We start from the raw sequence: 23640 nt of genomic DNA on the forward strand, positions 1-23640 counted from the left end.
TGATTCAAATGGACAGAAAGTGGATTAATCCACCTTATATTTTACACACACACACACACACACACACACACACACACACACACACACACACACACACACACACACACACACACACACACACACTAACTAAGTTTGAAGGAAAGAGTGAGAGAACCACATGAGCAGAAATGTGCTGTTATCCTTTCTGTGGCAGTGACTTTACTTTGTTTCACTTATGCATTGGTTTAATGGTTTGATGATCAAATAACAGTAATAATAATGTAATATAACGAATGAAACTGTGTGGCTGTCCTTTGTTTTTAATATTTTAATAATAAAATGTTGCCCACACACATACCAAGGCTACCATTGCTGGATGATGGTGGTGGAATGAGAGAGAGAGAGAGAGAGTGTGTGTGTGTGTGTGTGTGTGTGTGTGTGTGTGTGTGTGTGTGTGTGTGTGTGTGTGTGTGTGTGTGTGTTGTCCTTGAGCATTGCTATTGCTTCTGATCTGAATGCAGGTTATCTTCTCCCACACACAAATGATCATGCCATTGCCAGGTGTTTTGTGGTCATTGTAACAAATGAACGCACACACTTATGGACAGTCTGTTTGGTAAGAATGAAATGTTTTGTCAATTTTAGTACTTTTATATGGCAATGATGTGTGTGTGGACATATGCAAAGTTAGACAGAAGTGCATTGCATTCTGTCCTTTTTTTGTGAAACCCAAGCAGAAAACAGGCCAAACTCTGAAACATCATAGTATGATGTACTAAAGAGGTTAAGAGATTGTTGTGTTCAACAGTCATGAATTCACATTGCTGTGTTGTACTAGAAAACATAATTACAATGTATTAATCCTCCTTGTAAAATAAATATCTTCGTCCTGTGTCCTAAAGGTTTTGCAGATGAATGGTTGTCCAACACTTAGTCACAGTGATACGATGTTTTCTCAGATAGTGGCTCTACTGCTCTGCCAGCATGGTGAAGTTTTATTTCCCTGTGCAGCGCAGCAGGAATGGCCAATAAACAGTCTGGAGCCCGACACCAATAAGTGCCAGCGCTGTAGCAGACCTGTGAAGAGCAGGGTACTGTATGTTTATCTGCTTACTAGAATTTATCATCATCTCTAAACATACATTGTGTTAATCAGGCTTATATTTATCAGTAAAGTCTAATATACAGTATGATGTTAAATCAATGTTCATGACTTAATTAAGTGAGTTAGTTATGTGTAGGGAGCAGTAAATGCATTAATAAAATGTCTACTAACCAGAGAAATGTCTTGTACAAATGCGGTTACACTCCTGTAGCACCAATCATGTGTGTATGTTCCCATGCGAGTCTTCGGTTACAGTGCATCATCGATTCTTCAGCTGAAAGCCTACAGTATGTGGCATCTGTTGACATAAAAACAAAGATTTCTTTTGAGAAGTAAGATATTTGGATTCATTCAGTTCAGCTAATCTGATTGTTATATGGTAATGTTTTCTTTATTATATTATATTATATTATATTATATTATATTATATTATATTATATTATATTATATTATATTATATTATATTATATTATATTATATTATATTATATTATATTATATTATATTTTCTGTATATATAAGTATACTGAAGTATACTGTACAGTATGTACATGTACTGTACATATAATTTCTTCCTAAACTGTAAAACAAATAGGTTTGTAAACAAACACCAGATATGTACAGTCAGACACTCCACTGGTCTAGACAATTGTCTTTCTAACAGCCGGACAAATTTAGTCTTTACCGTGTTTCTTAAACCAAGTACTTGGACTTAAACATGATGTCTCCATTTTGGGACTGATTGTGTTTTCCTGATTGCAGTCCTTCCTATTGAAGATAAATGGATGTTCAGCAAAGATACTGGCGAACCGCCACCAGTGGACACAAACACACGTTTACATACTGTCCGAAGCTATCGAGCATCACAGTTAAATTGGGTTTTCCCCCAGGTCTTAACGGAAGTGTCCACTCAGCACTTTTCTTGCCATCATGCTCTTCTCCTTCCAGCACTGACATATCTCTGGCTCTGCACGTCGAAAGGCAGCAGAGCAAGTACAGTACAGCTGAACAGCAGAAGTGCATGTCACTGTGTATACACAAGCACATACGGCAGAAAGACCCGAAGCTGTATTTAACATAAGTTCATGTGTGTGACTTTGGGTGTATCTGTGTGAAACCGAGGAGCAGAGATAGATGGTGACTTAAGCATCTGGAAATCTAGTCTGGCTCTTTGCAAAAAGAACTGCTGACCCATGATTCAACTCTTCAATTCCGTGTGGAACGAGAACGAGGGAGACAGAGAGAAAGTGTAGGAGAGAAACGGAGGGGGGGAGATGGAGCGCTGTGTTAAAAGTGCTTGTCATGAAGAACCTGTGTGTCTCTACTTTGTTCATCCAAGAGTGCACATATGCATAAACACTTTCACAAGGACAGGCGCGTGTGTACACGCACGCACACACGCACGCGCGCACGCACGCGCGCGCGCACGCACGCGCGCGCGCACACACACACACACACACACACACACACACACACACACACACACACACACACACACACACACACACACACACACACACACACACACAGTCTGGTTGCTGTTTTACTTGCGTAAATGACTTAGGTTGTTTCCTTCAGAGCCAGACAGTCGCTGACATGTATGGTATGAAATGGATGTTATGGTAATGAAGTGTGAGTGGGATGCTGACAGTCTATCCTCAAGACATAATCTGATGTATAAACATGCAAACAAATGTAGTAAGTGTAATGTATCAAAGTTTTGATAAAGTCATCCAAAAGTCCATCCTGAAAGACAAGATGAGGAGCTAGTTTCTTCTGTACTTACAATCAGATTCCCTGATAACAGTGTCAACACCTCTTTGAACATGTCACTGAAGTTATTAGCCAACTTGGTTCTGTTACCATCATATGACCTTTATTCCACTGGCTAACATATTGTTCCAAACTATGTTCATGATATAAAAAAGGCTGCATTAATAATTTTTGCTCAGTTGCAGATGTCATGTGACTTGATGGTACTGTAATGCTATAGTACACTGAGTGCACTGGAATGATACTGCTTTACCCCATCATGTATGTCAATAGTTTAAATCCTGCAAAGATGGCAAAGATCACACCGTTATATGTAAACGCTCTCAGATGTACGGTAACGCTTTATCAGCAACATGTTTTGGTTCTTCAGTTTGAAGTGGGCACAATAAAGCTTTGTTCAACACTGATGAGTAGACAATTAAATTATCAGCAAAGATTTCCCGGGGGAAGAAGCTCAACTCCAGAAGTTGTTTCAGTGTAATTTTGAGCCTTGTGGTTGTTAATACAAAGAAACAGTCTTTTGCTACTATGTTAGCTGCAATAACTTTATTGGTGCCAGTAAGCTGTTAGCGACTTTGTTGTGGGGCTTAGATGTGAAATGTTGCTACTGTACTTCTCCCATACAGTACAATACTTGTTACATCTCATAGCCGTTTTGATTGGCTTTGTGTTTCAACTGCAATGGGCCATTTTATATTACTTTATTTTTCCTGACTGAATGAAAGAACTTTAAACTGACCACAGCATAAACTGAGACTGAGCTGGATACTTATTATCAACAACGATGGCTGCATTCCATTTAGGTGAACCACATCCAGGGCTCTGATGCTGTGTTTTCTGGCTCACTGCTGTGACTTACTGCAGTACCATTAATGTTCGAATTAATGTTATTTATTACACCTGTGCATTTCTGCTCTGTCAAGTCAAACGGCCTTTAAAACTGTAGGAAAGCTCTGTGTTTTTTTTCTCTCCATAGCTGAGGAGACAAGCAGAAGTAATTCAGCTTCACAATAACAATATTCTACTCATTAACTTACATGTAATACTAATGTACATATTTTTTGTAGAAGAGCTCTATCATGTCCTGTACAAACAAGCAACTCTTACCTCTGTAGCACACTATGGCCTAACAGTCAACCTCAGTGAAAGCAAAGACAATTTTTTTCTTTTGTTCTGTTTTGTGCTGATAAATGTACACAGATCCATCATGATAAGCCGTGTGATCTCTGATAGGACTCAGAAGGAGAAACAAGCCAGCAACACGCCAGTGGTCAGTCACAGGGACAAAACAAAGTCAGTGTCAGGGATCTATTTCACTTGGCCTACAGTGTTTTATTTGTTCCTCTGGAATGCATAAGCACAGACACTGTACCTAAAGAAGACAATAAGACATCTTTCTCTCTCCATATTAACATGGCTGCCTGTTATCCCAGAGGAGCGCTCAAGCATCTGACCAGTCGACCAAGAGATTGATGGTCCCCACGGCCAATGGAACACATTCCTGCTCTACGAACAACAAATTATCTTCAAATGAAAACTCGTCTACCTTACCCTCAGTGCTTTGTCTAGAAACTGAGTTCTCAGTGACCCGGGAAAAATGTTGTTTTTCCATATGCACTGGACTCATATATAGGCGGAGCTCGTTTAAATTAAAGACTACATCACTGTCACAAAGCCTTTTGGTTCCTTTTTTTCTCTCCTTAACCTACTAGTTACAGAATCTGACAAACATATCTTCAACATATCCTGATTTAAAACCACACAGTCAACAAACCAGAGTCACAAACTCAGTATTAGTGCCCTGAGATCACTTCTGAAACACTATGTGTGTAAAATATATTGCACAGTATGTTAACTTCCTATGTGTTTATATTTAGGAGAGGAGACAGGATGAGCTCTCCCACACACACCTGGGTAATGATAGTAGCAACAAGGACCTCGTTTTTCTGTACTGCTTTGTCCAAATAGCTATTGAAGAGCATACTGTATTGTAGGTGCCCCCCCCCCCCCATGATAATTATGAATATCAGGACAGGTTGCAAAACTTGTGAAGTCCAACAGCTGGGGAAACACTTATCTTGTGTGTTTTCTCAGAGGAAAGAGAAGAAAATATAACGTGATGTCAAGAGGGAGGTTGAATTATAAAGAAAGATGAGCTACCTTGTTACAAAACACATTTAAAAGGCATTTGCACATTTTATGGTCTTAATCAGTAAATAAAAATGTTGCCTGTAAACAAGGATGATGAACTGGACTCGGGACCTGGCCTTAGGCAGCAGTAGAATTTCAGATAGATGGACACAAATGCGTAACAAAAGAAAATGAGATGAATCTTTAACTTGTTCTGTGATAAAGTATGTTAAGGGGGAATCACATTAAAAGCTACAATTAAAAAAAGCTACTGAACTAAATGGTTGTACTGAAAAGTTGTCACACATAAGCTTAGCCTGTTAGCCAGTTACACAACAGGTAGATCTGTTAGCAATTTTTAAAAGTAGAGCTACATTACAATTATATTATAATAAAATATCTTAGAATTACTTGATGTTTACAGCATATGGAAAAAATGATCATGGGACTTTTGAACAGTAGGTTTAATCATTTCCCATGCATTCTTTTTATTTTTACACTTGAACTGGTCCTGAAAATACTTTCTCAAGTGCTCATGACAATGTTCAGAATATTCTAAAAGCAAAGATACGAACTACGATAACCAAAATAATGAGATAGAAACTTCTAAAAGTTCAGTTGACTTACTGTATACAGTCAGGTGGTGCTTTGATTTGATAAAGTGATTCCATTCACTTTACACACAATAGGATCTATTGACAACATGACAACACAAAATAATTTATTTGTGGAGCTTTCTAGACAGGTATCTCATTACTCTTGAACGATGGCAAATAATCACAAGACCAAAAAACTATTCTTGTTTCTGATCAACATGACAAGTCCAATGCATTATTAATCATGTTTTATAATGACAGAATAACATATTTTAAGCATGTAAGACATTTAATTGTTTGATATACAGTCACACATGCACCAAATACTGTACACAATTTTCTGGCTGTTGCAGACATGCTTCAAAGACATCGTCTCTGCGTTTGAGACTAAAAGAACGACCTTCAAATCAGTATAGTATGTACATATATCATTGGTTTGCTGCTAAAATCCAGCCAATTTCAGCAGACACAATCTGACACTGTAGACAAAAAATACACTAAGTTATATCTAAACTACTATATGCCTAAAAATGTCTCATGAGAAGATGCCGTTGTTCTCATATCATTCATCACTAATTCTAACCTTTCTTTGACTGCATTCTTCTGCAAGGTGAGAAGGTGAAATACACGAAGAAAGAAGGAAAGAAAGAATGAAAGACAGTCGATTGCTGATAAAAGGCTCTACACAAGGCCAAAGCAAGACCTGATGTGTGGGAGGTGAGGGAGCCTGTTTTCATGTTGTGCACACGTCGCCATAGAAACCCCTGATTCACACATACTGTACATACTGGATATAGGATGTCACCAGTGGGAAAAATGATTTAAAATAGGCAAAAAAGAGAATTAGTAGAAGGATTAATAATATTTAATACTAACACGATATTATTATTGACAGGATCTCAAACGTGAGACTGAGGGTAGTTTCAATTTAGTAGGTGAAAAGTACGAGAAAAATAAATCCATGTAGTATAATGAAATCCTAACAACATTTCCACTGAATTATATTCGACTACAATAGGTTAAACACTGCTAGAGGAACCTTACCACTTCTGATCTGTATTGTACTGAGCAAAAGCCGACATCCTGATAGCTTAGTTTAACACCTCAGTTTTAGTTTAAGTTTAAGTGCTGTGCACTGTAAGGACATGAATTGCACTTCTAGTTTCCAAAATGTCAGGCTATTCCTTTAACATTAATTTTCTGATACAGCCAGCTTTATATCCCATTATATCTCTTACGTAAACCTGCACACTACATACAATATAAAAAACACCTAAATCTGTTGAAATATCCGCACCCTCCCACACTTTCACAGTGGAGTAACTACTCTACTCTCACGCATCATTGATCTAAACTTTCCCTCCATCTTCATCTTGTCCCTGTCACCTGCTCATAATGAGCCAGAGTCCGTCGGCCAACCGCCACAATAAAGTAGCAAACAGGGAGTCAAAGCGAAGCAGACGACCCTGCTGGCAACGAAACATCTGGCAGGAAAACTGAGAGTACTGAAATAGATATCAGACAGACGAAGGACTGCGTATGTGTCTTGGGTTCAGCAGCTGGTCAAATGAAAGTGTTTCACAAAAACAAGTAAAAAAGTAATAGCCTTGGAATGACCTCACGCACAAATGAGGTTCCACACTTTTATTTCCTAAACCAGTAAAACCTTACCCTTTCCTTTATGCTGTTTCAGTTATTAATCTTAATTACCACATTAAAGCATTTGACCTACAGTTATTGTAATCTGATTCAGCTTTCACTCTAATACGAAATATACTTTATAATCACCAGATCCATATCAAATTTAGGTTCACTCCAGTCAAATGCTGACCTTTTTCATTTTTTTGCAAAAATATGTCTCATAACCTCTAGTGGAAAGTTGTCTGCTGATAAAGTTTTAAAATTTAAACACAACAGCCTGGAGTGCAGATATTTGTACTACTTCTTGAATGAGACTCTTTTCCTCAGTGATTTTTGTTTGATGAATAGCTTCAAAGCATGGAAGAAAACAGTCGAAAAGCTGGTATAAGAGCATGAGGAGAGTGGCTAAGCAGAGCGGGTTCATTTTGAATTTCATGCTAGTACAAACAGAATATATCTATAAAGGAAATAATAAGCAGCAAAGCAGGAGAATTAAAGGTGACATAGCTAATCTACTACTAACACTAATACTAATACTAATACTAAAACTAATACTACTACGTAGTGTTGTGGATAGTATTTGTTTGAGTTTTGTTGATTGCACGTGTGTGTGTGTGTGTGTGTGTGTGTGTGTGTGTGTGTGTGTGTGTGTGTGTGTGTGTGTGTGTGTGTGTGTGTGTGTGTGTGTGTGTGTGTGTGTGCGTGTTTGTGTGTGTGTGCTGCAACCTCCTGCTGTAATGACCACTCAGCACTGTTGGCCTTGATGAAGTACCAGACACATTCCAGCACTTTAATAACAAATGGGCTGACAGGGAAGGATGGTGGCAGGGTAAAGGTCCAATCATCAAGCATAATAATTATTTAAAACTGCAGTTTGGTGGTATTTGGTCTCCAAGTGTGACAGGGCTGAATATACTGTATTGTTTTATGTAAACATTTGGAACATTTAGTGTGGTCATTCAGTAATAAGTAGATACTCATTATAATAACCTAGGAAAAATAAAATCTGCACAGTAGGAGATTGTTCTACTTTGTTGAAGTTTTCTTAACATCTCTATCTTCTATCTGTTTTCTTTCCACCAGAACTCCCTTGCAAATCTCAACCTTCTATTTCTAGTTGTTGCTGTTGGAGAAAGGCCCAATTTTACTTCCGCCATGAAGAACCACGCAAAAAACAAATGTTGTTCTTCTTTATCGGTGACACGGATGGAGAGATGACCACAGTGGCAGTGGGAAGGAGTTTCACTGATCTGAATCCAGTGACCTTTGACCTCATTTTTCTGTCATCTGACAGGCCATTAAGGATCGGACTAAATGTCATCAGTCAACAGCTAACAGATAACCATCAATTTGCAATATTGCATCCTTCTAAATAGTTATTTGAAAGCAAAAACACTTCATCATTTTATCAATTACTTATTAAAAAACAATAAAAACATTACTAATCAGTCAGATAACATTGGGAAATTAGTTCTCTTAAAAATTGTTTACCAGTTATGGAAAACCTTTAAGAATGGGGAAAATTACAAGAACAAATAACAGACTCCACAGGAAGTGAGTAATCAAAACACTGACCTCTGTATATCAGTAAATCAGCCACTGGAGTCATGTCTAATATTACTTGTTACCAAAATGTTAACAATAAGACAAAAATAGTTAGAACTTTGCCTTTAAAACCAATAAACCACAAATTTTGCAGATATTTTAGGGCTTTGCAACATTTGAAGACCACATACAGTAGTGTGACTCCACAGAATCTACAAAATAATTACATTTTAGCATATAGGAACTTCTTCAGGAGTTTACAACTTGGACTGTGGTTTCATTGGGTTAACAGTAACAATTGTCTTGGCCCTCAGTTTAGATTTTGGGACATTTCAGTCATTTTTGGGATTGCTGGTTTTAACTGTGGGTAATTTAGAAGGCGAAGAATATCACCCTCTAGCAAGACAGCTTTTGATTATATTAAGATTTTTTTAATCTTTCATTTACACTTTCTAACCTGGGTTTTGTCTCTCCAGTCAACTCGAGCAGGGGATCACACAGAGGTGTCCCTCTGGTCTTGTACAGGGCAGTGGGTTTATGTCCATACCATAGAGGCTAAAACGTAGCGAGTGAAAAAGTTAAACTACCTTTGCTAATGGACCCATAACAGAGAAAGACATTAATCTGTGTCAATTCTGCTTTACTATCATAACAAACAGCCCTAAGATGTATCTAAGAGGTTAATGGGCCGGTCACAGTGATCAGCATCACTTTCTGCTCTACTGTCTGCTTTCTTAACATCCTGTACTGAAAAGAAACCTGTGTTTGCTTGTGTCCAGTCTCACTGATCTCATATGTCAGCGTCTAGCTGGTAATCATAACTCAGCTATGTGTAAACATTTTGAGTAAAGTATCTATTTCTCAGAGTGTCAGATTTGAATAGGTTTACGTTTTTACGTCACACACTTAACGATTTAGTTATTTTAATGAATAAGGATATTTTACTTACAAAAATCACTTGTTACATGACACCCACTGTGTAATGTTCGAGCCTCAAAGGTCCCATTTATTCGAAACAATATATAAGAAAACAAAGTCAGAGAGAGCAGCTATGATCTATCAATTTATGATATAGTTCAATGTCAAAACAAACTGTAGAGAAAAGCCTCCATCTCGGATATTACTGTATGAAGACAATTATTAAATGTCTAAATGTTTAAAGGCTATAGTACATTTGTAGTACATAGAGCTTGGCATGTTGGTAAAGGCTGGTGAATTAAAACAGTCAGCATGTAAGAGACAAAGAGTACTCATCTAATTGACTCATTAACAAATATAAGAAATACAACGACAATAAAAAGTAGAGAAAAAGACAGTGAGAGACTAAACAGACAAGAGAAAGAGATTAGAATCCCCTGGAATGAAAAAAAGAGTTCTCCATCACACCACCAGGACAACACTGAAGGAAAGGGTCACCAGCCAACACCTCCTATAGTCTGTGAATGCATGTGTGTGTCCCCAACTCCAATAATAACAAAATAGCTTAATCTTCAAGGGGGAAAGCACGTGTACAGGCAATCTCTCTCTCGCTCTACGTGTCTCTCTCTCACACACGCACACACGCTCGCTCGCTCGCTCGCTCGCACGCACGCACGCACGCACGCACACACACACGCACACACACACACACACAAACATTCCAGTAGATATATAGGTAACAGCGACAGTGTTGATCTGTGGGAGGACCATGTAACCATAAGATGTTTAAGACGTCTCAGGAAATCAGAAACGTATGTGCGCTGCCACGGTGGTCTCCCATGGAGGATAATTTAGTTGCGACCACAGTACAGAGTATTATGGAGCCAGCCAACTCCTCTATCGCTCACTTTAACTGATCTTTACCACTCTTCGCCTTATCCTTTACTCTGTCTTTACCCCTGGCATGTTCTTTAGGATTTTTATTTTACGAGGCTGACTTCTGCTTCACTCACAGCACTAAAGGTCACAGGACCCTTACATTGTGGCTTAATCTGAAGAGAAAGTTTATTTAGTTTATAAAGAAATACAATAAATATTAAGTGACAACAGAAACTGTGAACTACTTCTTATAAGTTGAGCAAAAAGTACTTTAAAAAGTTTGGAAGTAGTTTAGGTGATAATGTGATTTATTTGAACGTTTATTCAACAACTTTAAATGTAAAATCGTACAAAATACAAAATGTTTCAGTTTTTAAGATCCTAAGTCTAATAAATGCTCATTTTTTTGTGGAACCCCAGGTGAGATATTGTCAATACAATGTTAAAACAACTTATGTCTATATATTTATTAATAAAAAATAACACTCAATGACATTGATCATTTGTTAGGATGTATCAAACTACAACCCTGTGTTCATGAATGCTAATTATATAATCAAATGAAAAATTATCTGTTGCTTTAACACTATTTAAACTAAACAACTAAGCCGTTTTGTTTCATCTGTCTTTCTCAAAAAAGTGTCACTAAATTACGCAGAAAAAAATGTAGGCACACTTCATCTAGATTTCTCAGCTGCATAACCAGGAACAGTAGAGTCCTTTAGTATTGACGGAGCACATCTACGCTACAGTATGTCCGTTACACAGATGTGAATAACAATCCAAAAAAAGCCTAGAGAGGCAGGAGCTTCCTTAGTCGTCTTCGTACAATGGTTTCTTTCTTTTGAATTTGCAGACGTGGAGGATGTCAGAAGGATAATTTATAGCTTGTAGAACATGATAAGTGTCTGAAGGGAGAGTTGGCTGGAGTATAAGGTCTGGGCTTATTTAAGAACCTATAAATGATGCACAGGGTGACCTTTCAACTTTGTTGACCTCTGACCTTTGGGTGACGTTTCAGAGATTATCTGCTCGGCTCTACTCCTTCTACATGGGTGAAAGGTGTGTGTGTGAGCGAGTGAGTGAGTGAGCGTGCATGTATGCTTGCGCCCTTGTGAATGCAAATGTATGTTGAATGCAAGTAATTCACAGCTGAGGACACAGTCTCAGAGAGACAGTCAGTCATGCTAAGCCCCGCTAAGGTAAGGTGAAGCTTGTTATTTATCAGTGTTGTGAGGTTTCACCACAGTAAAAATGTGCAGAGGTAGAAACCACAGAAGACAAATGGCACAACTATATTTCAAAGCTGAGAGTAAAAAAATGCCATGTGGAAAAAAAACACTTAGAATTCCCAGTTTAGATGTCTGGTGTTTTCTTTTCTTTCATTTATTTTAATATGTATTGCTGCCCAATAGGTAGTTAACTGATTTACTGTATGTAAAACCCACACATAACCAAGGGTGCATTTCAAGCAATGATGTTTTGGAGAAGTGACTTTAAACAGGTATTGCACAAAGATTGAATTAACAAAATACATAATCCACATGATCTTTTCTTTACTGTTAGGAGGCACATTTGTTGGTCTACTTCTACTTTACTTTATGAAGTTAGTCTTTTAAAACATTGTCAAAAGTCCTGGAAAATACCTATACAGTAGCAAACTCCTCATACTGTACCAAAACCACCAATACAGATATGTTAATCCGTTATTTTATTTACATTTACGTCAGTGCCATAACGTGCACAAGAAGTAAATGCAGGCTTTTTCATAACCCCTGTATTTTATTCATTGAATTGGTCGTATAGTTTAGTTTTGTATATATCCTCTTGTTTAATTAATACAGTAAAAAACATATTTGGTGTTGTACAGTTAAGTTGGCTGTGTGACCAAGCTTTTTAGGTAGATACACCCTAATCAGAAAGAAGGATGGCACAGGAAATATATTAAGTTTACTTCATAATAAAGTGCCCCAGAGCACTCAGTGACCATATTAAATGGCTCTTCCACACATTTACCATCTATGACTCTATGACCTCTCAACTTATATGGTAATAGGAAATTCATCCCAAAAGGCACAGAATTCATTAGGTGCACTGGATACAGAAAATATCCACATCTAATTCAATTGGAAACCTTTAATGCCATATTAAACAATTTGGCAGATGTTCAGAGATCGTGTAAGCAATATATGAATGTATAAAATTAATTTATTATTTATTGTAGCATGAAGTGGGAGGAGCTTTAGGTAAGATGAGGCAGGAGTATATGAGAGAAGTATAGGATCAGGCAGGGGATCATGAAACTATTAGAAGAACAGAGAAGAAGGACAAAATCAAGGATGGTAGTTGATGGTTGTCAGGTAGTAGGATTGCATGGTACTGATCTCTCTGCACTGTTTCAGACTAGGAAGCGCCTGATTGTGGAAGTAAATTAGACAGTGTAAACAAGGCAATATACTTTTTGTTTTTCAGCATTCTTATTAATATGCAGTAATTAAAGTGGCTGTAGCAAATTAATTGTGATTCTCGTGCTACAAAGAAGTTAATTAACAAAGCCTGCACATTCTACATAGCTCACCCACAAAGCAATGTGGTACACAAATGCTAGACATAATTGTAGGTAACTTTGAAATTAAAAAGTTCATGGTAAATACTTGCTTTGTTACAGATATGGAGTATTTGGGGTTGCTACAGTATGTTACTGTAAGTGTGAGTTTGATGTAAACAAGTAGCTAAAAATGTGCATTTTTTAACTAAGTAGTGAATGATTTTGCTTTATTTAATGTTACAATAAGTACCTTTTTAACTTCACCTTAACTGTGACCCAAATGCAAAAAATGAAAGGGTGAAAGTGAAATGAAAATTCTTTTGCACCAATGTAATGATAATGTTCATTATGAGAAATGTTGGCACATATAAAAAATACAGAAATATACTACTGATTAAAGCAAGCTTTAGAGGAGCAGAACCCACTCTCCCCATAATAATCTGCTCATTTACTGTAAGTATTTTTACAAGGCCAAAGGAGCAGCTGCAATTCTTCACATTAAGACTACAGCATACATGCAGAGTGCCAGGATTGCACTCAGCCTCCATCTAAGCAGACATGGATTGCACTGTTTAATGTGACTTCCTAGCCAGATTTACTGTGATGGCTTTTGAGGCAAAGAGGTATAATATGACAAAACATGACTCCATAACCTCAGGATATTCAACAATCTTTAGTGGTGAGACCCGTTTAGCTGGAGGATTGGCAAATATATTGCTTTCCTCCCTTCTCTTGTACAGAATTTCAATAAAATAGAACAGTAAATCAGAGTTGAATTCCAACTTTAGTTGTGCTGTATAGACCTGTGTGTTTGCTACAGGGCACAGTTACTGAACTCACATGAATACATACAGGTACTGTATATACATATGAACCATTTGTTTCGATAAAAATAATCTTGCCCTTGACTTTATATACTGCTAAACAGAGTGGATAGTTTGAGTGCAAACTAAATTAACTCTACTTCAGAAAAAGCATCGTACACAACAAAAGCTACTGTGATACTGAACCAAAAGGTCCATGTACACGTCCTGTCTAGGTTTGTGGTGTCCAATTCCAAGAGGTTATTTTAACATCAGATAAAACACACACACACACACACACACACACACACACACACACACACACACACACACACACACACACACACACACACACACACACACAGCTGAGGGACACTTTGATGGAATGTGAATGTCAGCGGTCCCTTTATTTACTCTCTATATAAAACACTGAGCAGTAATTAACAGCAGGTATCCTCCCTAGCTAGAGGGTAATTGAGTGTTTCAAAGTGCCAACACTTCATAACCCAGGGGGTGTGTGTGTTTAACTGAGCGAGAAAAAGGCGGAAACTGTATGTGAGAGAGAAAACGTGTATGTGTGCAGTGTATTAAAATGAACTCCTTTATATTCTGCACCTCCCCCCACCTCCTCTCCTCCCTAGAAGGATAAGGGTCAGCAGCGATTGGGCACAGCCACTCAAACGCTCCAGATTTCTTTATGCACGCATTAACATTCAGGAGTATTCATTATCAGTAAGTGTAGTAAGATGGCTCAAGTAGAGTACTTGTGCCACAGTGAAATAGTGCTCTGTTAATTTAGGAACATGAACGTGTTTATGAAAACTCAAGGAAGCAGACGTTTTGGCACCACTAATTCAATGTATATCAACATTTTGAAAATGTATTTTAAAAGTAAAATTAGGTTATTTAGTCTCAGCTCAGACAGTGATGCTGCTATTAAATTATGTAAGTGCAGCCAAATGAGCACTTAGCCTTGACGTTCATGCTGTCAGCCAAAGGTTGATACATGATGTATTGCAGTTTGAATAAAAGACGTTACGTAATTTTCAAGTAAGGTTTGCAGCCTCATACTCAATTTTGGTGAAAGTTATTATTTATTGTTATGTATCATAGTTATTAAGGCAGTTATCTATCCTTGTTGTGAATGAACAGAAAAGCAGTGATAAGATGTTACTCATGTCAGACGTTTGTGTAAATTTTCCCTACTTTAATGATGGAAAAGCATCTGCTTTTGGCTGTACACATAAAGGCTCCAGTAAAATATATTACAAACATTCATTCAACAAAATACCTGAGTGGAAACACCAGAACTATTCATAAATGTGTTACAAAACAAACAAAGACTATTTATGCCATAGACTGATACTGAAACCAAACTACTCAACTGTGTTGTTGTGTGTAAAATTCATTTTAGCTTTGTATAGCACATGCTACAGAACACATTTCAGAGGACGCAAACCATGTACCCAAGTCAGGTGCTTCCTGCTCACATGGAGTCATCACCCCACATGGAACATAAAATTAACAAGAAGCTTGTTAGAATGTGCTAATTACTGTACAGAGTGCTTAATTCATGTTCTGTTAATTGGGGTTAGGAGGTTTGTGTTAATTGTTATCTCTTAATTAATTTTGCCCTTAGCTAGCCAGTTGTAATTGCTCCAGCAACAATAGCAACAACATGGTGTCGGACTGAAGCACTTTTAGAGCTCCTTGGAGACATGCAACCCTGATTAACCATGAAGTTAATTAATGTTAATTAGCATGTTAATAGGTGTATTGTTAAAAATGTTTGGCCTTTGCTGTTTATATATTTGGCTGTTTATTGTGTAATCCATGACATACTGTGGCACATAGTAGCCTATATTGTAGTAGGTTTGAGCAACTTTCTGTCCTGTTTATTGAAGCTTCACTATTTAATTAAAATGCACTGTATAAAAGCAGCCTGACAATGTCTTTAAGCAAGAAATTCCAAGTTAAATAAATCCATAAATGTTACACGTGACTGCATAGATTCAAACTTTATATACATACAATTGTGAACTGAATATGAACAAATCACTTCTTATTTTATAAGAGTCGTGCTATCAGGGTTTTGAGCCTCACACTACACACTCTTTGCTTAAACACAGACTTCATAGCTTATACTTAACTTTTGTTACATCTACATGTTACATGTTACAGATCAGTAGAATTCAGAACATCTAGAACCTTTCTTGTACAGTATATATGCTTACAAACAAGACTTGTGTAATGTAATACAACTTAATAAAACAACAGCCGTGGTGGCTTAGTTGTCATTCTTTTGTCTTTTGGGTAAACAAAGTCTCTGTTAAGAAACTGTTCAATTTTGGAGATGCTCTTGAGAGCAAGTAGGTTTCTGGTCAGACTCTGTAATAAAAGCTGCAGCTGAGGTCAGATCTTTGCTTGACCTGGTGAAAGAAGAAAGCCTCGTACAGTAGTTAGTTTTACACAGGGATTACTGTGATTTACAGTTAGAAAGCCTTTTGAAATTACACTTTACAATAAACATTATCAAACGTCATAGAACAACTATAACTGCTAAAATGATGAGTTAAAACGGAATGACTTGTTAAGTACAATGTATATTGCAAAAGCTAATAATTCATACAGCTTAGTAGCTACAAAACCCTTGGTTTTTCTAGTGAAGGCAGATCATCTATCTTGGTCAAAGCACTTGGGAGTACTCACCCTGGAGAGTCTTGCCATGACAATTTGCTGACTCTGCTAGTGGATGCGAATGATGGAAAAGAACTCAACAGGGAGGTCCTGCTCTTCTACATAAAGATAACACCAATTCATAGGACTCATCTATATTCAAAGAGTGTTGTTTGACTTATATTTAGCCTGTGAGACATTTTTATTTGTTGTCAAGCCTCAGTGTTGCATTTAAAAAGGACATGTATTAATTGATAGGTAACAATATCCAGCCCAGAGAAAGAAACCAGGCCCAGGCTGAACTCTGTGTGAAATTCCCAGTGTTCAGAGGTAACAGAAAATAAAGGCTTTGGCCTTTGCTACAATTTTTAAACTATTGGACAAGCTTTTTTTCCTCTCATTCTTGGGGGATTTTCCACTTTATCTCCCTCAATTGCCAGCACCTGGATCTTATAAAACAGAATGACAGTTTGTGGTGATGGTGACAAAGGAGAGAATCAGAGCGTGTGAGAGAGAAAAAAGTTCAACTGTAGAGAATGAAAAAGAGAGAAAGTAGAAAGTGAGTGGGTGAGGGACAGATGATGAAGTGAGACAGAAGCAGTACCCAAGCATCATTAGGTAGATTTTTTTCTACAGATCATTCATTCTTTGTCTGTCTGGCTGTCTACAGGATTGTCCATGAGTTCAGCATATTTCACCTTTATCTTCTCACTCAACACCTGACTAGACAATCAAACTTCTTATACTGTACTTTACCATAAAACCTGCTTAGGTATTATTTACATAATGTTAAAATGTGACCTATAGTATAGGGCATTATCTGGGGTGTCAGAGAACATATCAGGCTGTTATAAAGGAAATGTTCATCAAACTTACCTTAATTAATATACAATATATTAGATTTATTTGATAGACAAATTATTTTAATTGTATAAACTTTGAAATGATATACTGTAATCATTACGTTAGGGCCCATTCTTACTTTCTGTTTCTATGTAAACATTATACTGTGGCAATGTCCTGCTGTTCAATATCAGTCTGTGATGCAGAAGGATCTAGGTGATATGTGAACAGCTAAACTGCTCCACATATCTGTAAGTTGAGTCATGCAATAAGGAATTATTAACTCATTATAATAAAGGCTCATGTAAATCATGTTTTACCTCTGGTGCCTGTCACACTGGGATTGTTTTAAAATAGTTCCATGCAGAGGTTGATGTTGTACAGTGTGGACATTCAAGTCATTTTTTAATATCCCTGTGAGTCTTATATTAAACAACCTAAGCTTTAAGCCTAACCTTTAAGCTCTCGAACCACTTCACACTTAACAGGTTCTATAACTGACCGTGTCTGCTGCTGTTGTGTCTATGCAGGTCTCAGCTAAAGCTTTCCACTCTCCTTGTGGGTGGTTGCTCAAAGAAGCTGCAGTTCCAGAGGCAGAAGAGGCATTCAACAGCCCTGAAACCCTAGTAATCACCAAGGGGACTGAGAGGGATGAGGTGAGATAATTATTAGTATTGGTAAAAACTACAGACGCACAATGACTTTACAAATAAACCAAGTCCCAGTGGAGCAAAGTGCAGCACCACAGTACAATGTCCCACAATTAAATAATGTTTTCAGACTACAATCATGCAGATTTATCTGTCACCTTTGTTGTGTTTGCTTTTGAGAAACATAGGCATTTTGCTGAAGGGATTCCCGAGGTTTACCTTGGATGAGGCTGAATTTAGCTCTTTTCCCTGAAAAGGTATTACAAAACGGTTGTGAAGTGAAGACATTGAAGACACTGTACAGTAAGTCTGTTGTATACAGTATGTGAATATTTTAACATGCACACTGTAAACCCAAATACAAACAATGCTAAATGTAATTATATACACTTGAAATTGACAATAAGTAAATACAAACCTAAAACAAAAAAAAATAATTCTACAAGGAGTTATTTTTGGAATTCTTCATTGCAATACCTCAAAAAGCGGCTTCAGGGTTGAAATGTCAGACTGAATTCTGGACACTGTTGCTTGTCTCTGTTCAATGCTACAGAATGATGATCTGTAGGCCTCATTGCTTTGTAGAAAGGACTTGTTAGTATTAAAACCCAGAACTTGTTTAGTTGGAGGCTGCTTATAGCAATCTGAGCATCCAGCCTCTGTTGGCTCATTTTCCCCTTGAATCTCTGACTCAGCTTCACTTTCAGTGGTTTGTACATCTAGTGTGTCCTCTATCGGGACAGTTCTCAGATGAGCCTTAAAACTGCTCGACCCCACGTCAGATTCAAACTCCACTTTGTTTAGTAGGCCATAAGCCCACGTATCCTCCAAATTAGAGCTCATAGGACCCTGAACACTGTTTTCCTGTGTAGCTATATTTGATTGAGGTTCATGTTGTAAGATTGGTAATGAGTTTGATTTAACCATTATGCTCCCCAGTGAACCCTTTTCAGCAATATTCATTACACACATGTCAGGAGGATCCATAGGTACTGTTGGTGCTGGTACAGCATCCTTCTGTAGGCAACAAATACTTGACTCATTCAGAGTTTCAGAATGTTCTGTGGTGAAATCAGCTGCCGGTTTCATACATAGCTTCACCTCTGCAGCCGTCCTCTCAGGATCTTGATGAATAAGATCTAGTGACGGATATGAATTAGCATCTTGTGTTTTGACGTCAAGGCAATAAAGGTTTTGCACGGAGATGGGCTCTGTGTTGACACTTTGACTATCAAAAGTATTGAATTTGGGAAAAAACTGTTCCTCTCTCAAATCCCCCCATTCTTCGTTTGCATGGCTAAAGTCAGTGTCCATGGCTTTCAGCGAAACACTTGGTGAGAGGTCTGAAGCCTCACTGACAGTCACTGTTGGCTCTGTATCCATGAAGTCAACGACCTGATGTTGGTTGCTCTTTGCGATAGTTGTATCAGTAGTCGTCTGGTCCTGTATCTGTGTTCCTGGTGTTTCTGATGTGTATGCTGCTGTCTTTCCTCTCTCCTCTACGCCATCTATCGCTTCTCCCTCCACTCTATCTCTTGTTTCTGTTTTGGAGTTTTTGGTGTCCCCTTCATCCTCTGTTGACCTCTGGTTATCCTCTTGTCTGTCTGCTCTATCTGCTGTTTTGGTCATGAGCATTTCTCCTTCTTCTCCATAACTTCCACCTCCATTAACATCTCTTCTCATGAGCTTCTCTCTATTACATTGCTGTTTTGTGTTTTTGTACTCTTTATTGCTGTTCTTTTCTTGTTTACAATGATTATTAACTATATTGTTTTTTTCATTAATTTTTACGTTCCTATTTTTATATTTATCACTGCTTAATAAATCTACAGATCCGTAAACAGTCCTGTGGTCCTGGTGTGACTCACTTGCAGCTTGGAAAATGTGGAGATTGTAATCGGAGACAAAGGAAGAGCTGAAACTTAAATCTGAAACTGCGACTGGGTCAGTCCTCCTTAGGTTATACTTGCATGTGAATTCATCAAATACATTGGTACAGGTGCCTAAAAGATTTTTGGGGATAGGTGGGCACAAAAACAGGTTTAAAAGGTTATATTGGGATTGTTGATCATGGTTTAGGGTTTCTTGTTCTAAAAGAAAAAAACAGAATAAAACTTAATAGGAAAAAATAACATTACTTTGTATAAAATGTACAAATGTAAAGACTACCATGAAAATTCTGTGTTTAATGCTAAATTATTTGTTTAATTCTTAATACAAATCCTGTAACACAAATCCACTGTTCAGTATATTAATATTCAGGTGACTGACCTCCAGTTGCACCAGTAGTAACAAGCTCATTCACGACTCCTGTGTCCTCAAGACAGACTGAATTTTCGGTCAGAGATGGGGTCACGTGCTGCAGACTGCCAATTATACACAGCTCAGAGGTGGGGATAGGTTCATCAAGAGGTAGCTGCGTAGAAATACTGAAAATTGGACTACTGTCTCCCATCTGTAGACAGAAAGAGTAATAAAGTTAGTTAGACACTACCTACACTTGCTATCTGTTAGGTTAGATAACCTAAGCTGTTTTAAACTTAATTAACTATTGTACATGTACTGTAGGTACTGTAACAGTACTGTAACAGCACAGTAGCACCAGCAGCACTAAAGTAGCATGCACATGGTAAATGTGTCATTATTATAAGTCCACAATAGCAGGACATATTTTACAGCAAAATACGCACGTCTTTCTTCAGCAATGGCCATTTGTCATTTCACTGAATAAATTTTGTCCTTTGAAATATTTGGCCTGTTATAACATAAAAACAAATGTAATTTAAAAGGTGCCAGCACATGCAAAATCCACTTTTTGGGCATTCTGGTACATTACTATGACTCTCTGGTTCATGTTACACATGAAGCGCACTCGCTAGTTATTTCACATTTTGCTACTGTACTTTAGCCAATCCCATCTATAAACAATATTTGTCATAGTTTAATTATTGCCTACGTTGACGGTAAACAGGCCACTCACAGAACCACCTCCGGTCCTGCCAAGACAAACGCATAATACTAAACTTTATTCCTGACGCACACAATTGGACAAAGTGGAGCAATGTGCTCCAGTGACAGAGAGCTAAGCAGCTACTGCTGTGCTGCAAGGTGCTACGTGGGCTCAGGTCCTTTACAGTGTCACACTCTCCAGCTACAATCATGAGGTCCATTCACCACCGGCCACCCGCTGTTGTTTTGGCCATTAACAGGTTGTTCGCACATCACTAGCCATTAGCACACTTTTAGGTGCTGGCTTTAGCTGGAAAACAGCAAGAAGGATGCGGTGACCCCTATGACATCAGACACTGAAGTCAATATTCTTTGGTATGAAAAGCAATATAAGCAGTCTTCTTTAAAAGCTTGGTTAAGTTCCTTTTTGGTAAACTGATTCACACGTGAGTATTTTATACTATACTGTATGTTTCTAAGCACATACACTGCCAAAAAGTCAAAAGTTTGGACAAACCTCATTTTCATGGTTTTCGTTTTTTTTAAGACCCAATTAATGCAAGGAATCCCATAAATGTACCCTGACAAGGCACCTGTGATAGGAAAAGCATTTCAGGTGACAACCTCATGAAGCTCTTTGAGAGAATGCAAAGCAGTAATCAAAGCAAAAATAAAATTCAAAATTTAAAATATAAAGCTATGTTATAGCTAACATTTTTTTCTTCACTACTACGAGTCCAAACTTTTGACTGGTTTGAACCTCTAATTCATATATTTGCTTTGCCTGCACTTTGGCAGAAACACTAACTGTCTTCACTGCACTAAGTGCATCATGAGCTTCTTCCACTGCTTGAAGGTCTTGCTGCTCTTTTTTAATGCGGCCCAGCAACACTGTCTTCTGTTAATGACAAACATAAAAAAGTTATTCAGTTTTTTTATCAGACTATATTGTAAGACTTCCTAGACTTTAAAATATTTTTTCTACTTCTTTGTCCCAGCTGGTCTTGGAGGCAGCATTGCTCTCCATCAGTTTGGCCATCTTGTCTTCTAATGCCTTGCTTTTCTCTCGCATCATCTCATGTTCCTGTTTAAGGGCCTGCAGTAAAATTAATCACCCATAGGATTTTTAATGCAATACTAAATTTTTATGTGTTTATTTAACGTGAAACAGAAGGTCTTAAATAGGGCAGGGAGTAAGAGAGGGCTTCTTGCTAATACAAATCAGTTGGCCTGTGTCACCGTAATAATGATTTTAATAAATTAATGAATAGGTAAATTAAAAATGAGAAGGGGGCAGAGAAAAAGAAAAGAGAATAATAAACTTTAAAGCCATAAATGGAGAATAAACACACTATCATTCAGTTTCAGAAGCGACCATATACATTCATGTTCTGATATACAACACAACATTCATCACATTAATGAGATGCAAATGTTGTTATTTATTCATTGCCTTTGTGTAAATTCACTGCATAATCATTTAAACAGACTCTGAAAAACTAATTTCAGCTGTTTGGAACCAATATTGACAGATACTAAAGGTTTTAAATTGCCCCTGTAATTCAAATGCATTTTAACATTTGCAGTAATTCAGTTAAACCATGGAAACATATGCATTTGAACAACAAGTTCATGAAGGAAGAACAGATGTGTGGTACAGATGTGTTTTATTTTTGGTTTTCCATTGAGTTGTGTATTTAAAATTGAAAAAAAATAAACATTTGTTTTTAATTATATAATCAATGTTGCTAGTGATAATCTAGTAAAACCATATACGTTAATACCAATATCATTCCATTTACCTGGTACTGCTCTTTCTGTGTTTGCAGCTCCAGGTTTACTCTGGTGACAGTCTGTGTCTGATTCAGTAGAAGATGCTCAGCTTGCTGCAGAGATTTTATTATCTCCTAAATTAACATAGATAAACAAACACAAAAAACACCTCTATACAGTATATCCACAATAAAGCCTTAAGACATGTTGCATATGACACTGAAATTTCTAGACTTACCACAATTCCTGTTATACATGTTTCTCACCTGTTTTTCTGCTCTTACAGATTCATTTTCTTTACAAAGTTTTTTGTTGATTGCAGTCTCCTTAAAGTAAGAAAAGTTGATGACTAAAACACCATTAGTTCAATGGTGAATTCTTGTTTTGATGATTGCCATTTACCGTGTTTAGTTTCTGCTTCAACAGCTGTATATGCTGCTCTATGCCTGTCGAACTGTGAATCTTTTCTGTGTGAATGAATGATGTCATCCTGGCTTTGATTAGCTGCTTGCTTATCTCTTCCAACTCCTGAGGAAACAATAATTTATTTAGAGAGATTTGGAAAGTAAAAAAAAAATACTGATTACTTGATGTCGAAACAACACTTTTAGTACCACAGTATGTGTGACGTAATTCTGTAGAAGCACTGTATAAATGAATAACATTATTATTGCCTTTACTTACCTTCTTCAGTGAAACAATGATTGCTTCTTGATTCTTATTTGTAGAAGACAACTTTCTATTGATGCTCATGGCCTCATTAACTATAAAGAATTACAGACAATTATAAATAATGCTACAACACAAACATTTTATCCACTTTTATCATACTG

The 23640-nt window shown here is 37.4% G+C and overlaps 1 protein-coding gene across 11 annotated transcripts in view; it reads right to left on the bottom strand.

Annotated features, from left to right (window-relative positions):
- Positions 1-425: 425 nt before the first annotated feature.
- LOC114857443 (myosin-3-like) overlaps positions 426-23640 on the bottom strand; it is a 35077-nt gene continuing 11862 nt past the window's right edge. For 6 of the 11 annotated variants that reach the window (XM_029153929.3, XM_029153939.3, XM_029153927.3 and 3 more), the window contains 12 exons: positions 23492-23571; positions 23210-23335; positions 23074-23133; positions 22837-22941; positions 22020-22130; positions 21819-21932; positions 20357-20540; positions 18563-20175; positions 18244-18334; positions 17938-18077; positions 16626-16711; positions 15920-16345 (listed from right to left, as the gene is read on the bottom strand). In XM_029153929.3, the coding sequence (XP_029009762.1) occupies positions 16258-16345; positions 16626-16711; positions 17938-18077; positions 18244-18334; positions 18563-20175; positions 20357-20540; positions 21819-21932; positions 22020-22130; positions 22837-22941; positions 23074-23133; positions 23210-23335; positions 23492-23571 (2798 nt within the window). In that variant the 3' untranslated portion in view covers positions 15920-16257. Of the gene's footprint in view, positions 1057-1255; positions 1383-15919; positions 16346-16625; positions 16712-17937; positions 18078-18243; positions 18335-18562; positions 20176-20356; positions 20541-21818; positions 21933-22019; positions 22131-22836; positions 22942-23073; positions 23134-23209; positions 23336-23491; positions 23572-23640 lie in introns of those variants that run through there. The other 5 variants (XR_003786230.3, XM_029153935.3, XM_029153936.3 and 2 more) reach the window with 5 other exon arrangements.

Source organism: Betta splendens, chromosome 6 (assembly GCF_900634795.4).
Source record: "Betta splendens chromosome 6, fBetSpl5.4, whole genome shotgun sequence".
Lineage (NCBI taxonomy): Eukaryota > Metazoa > Chordata > Actinopteri > Anabantiformes > Osphronemidae > Betta > Betta splendens.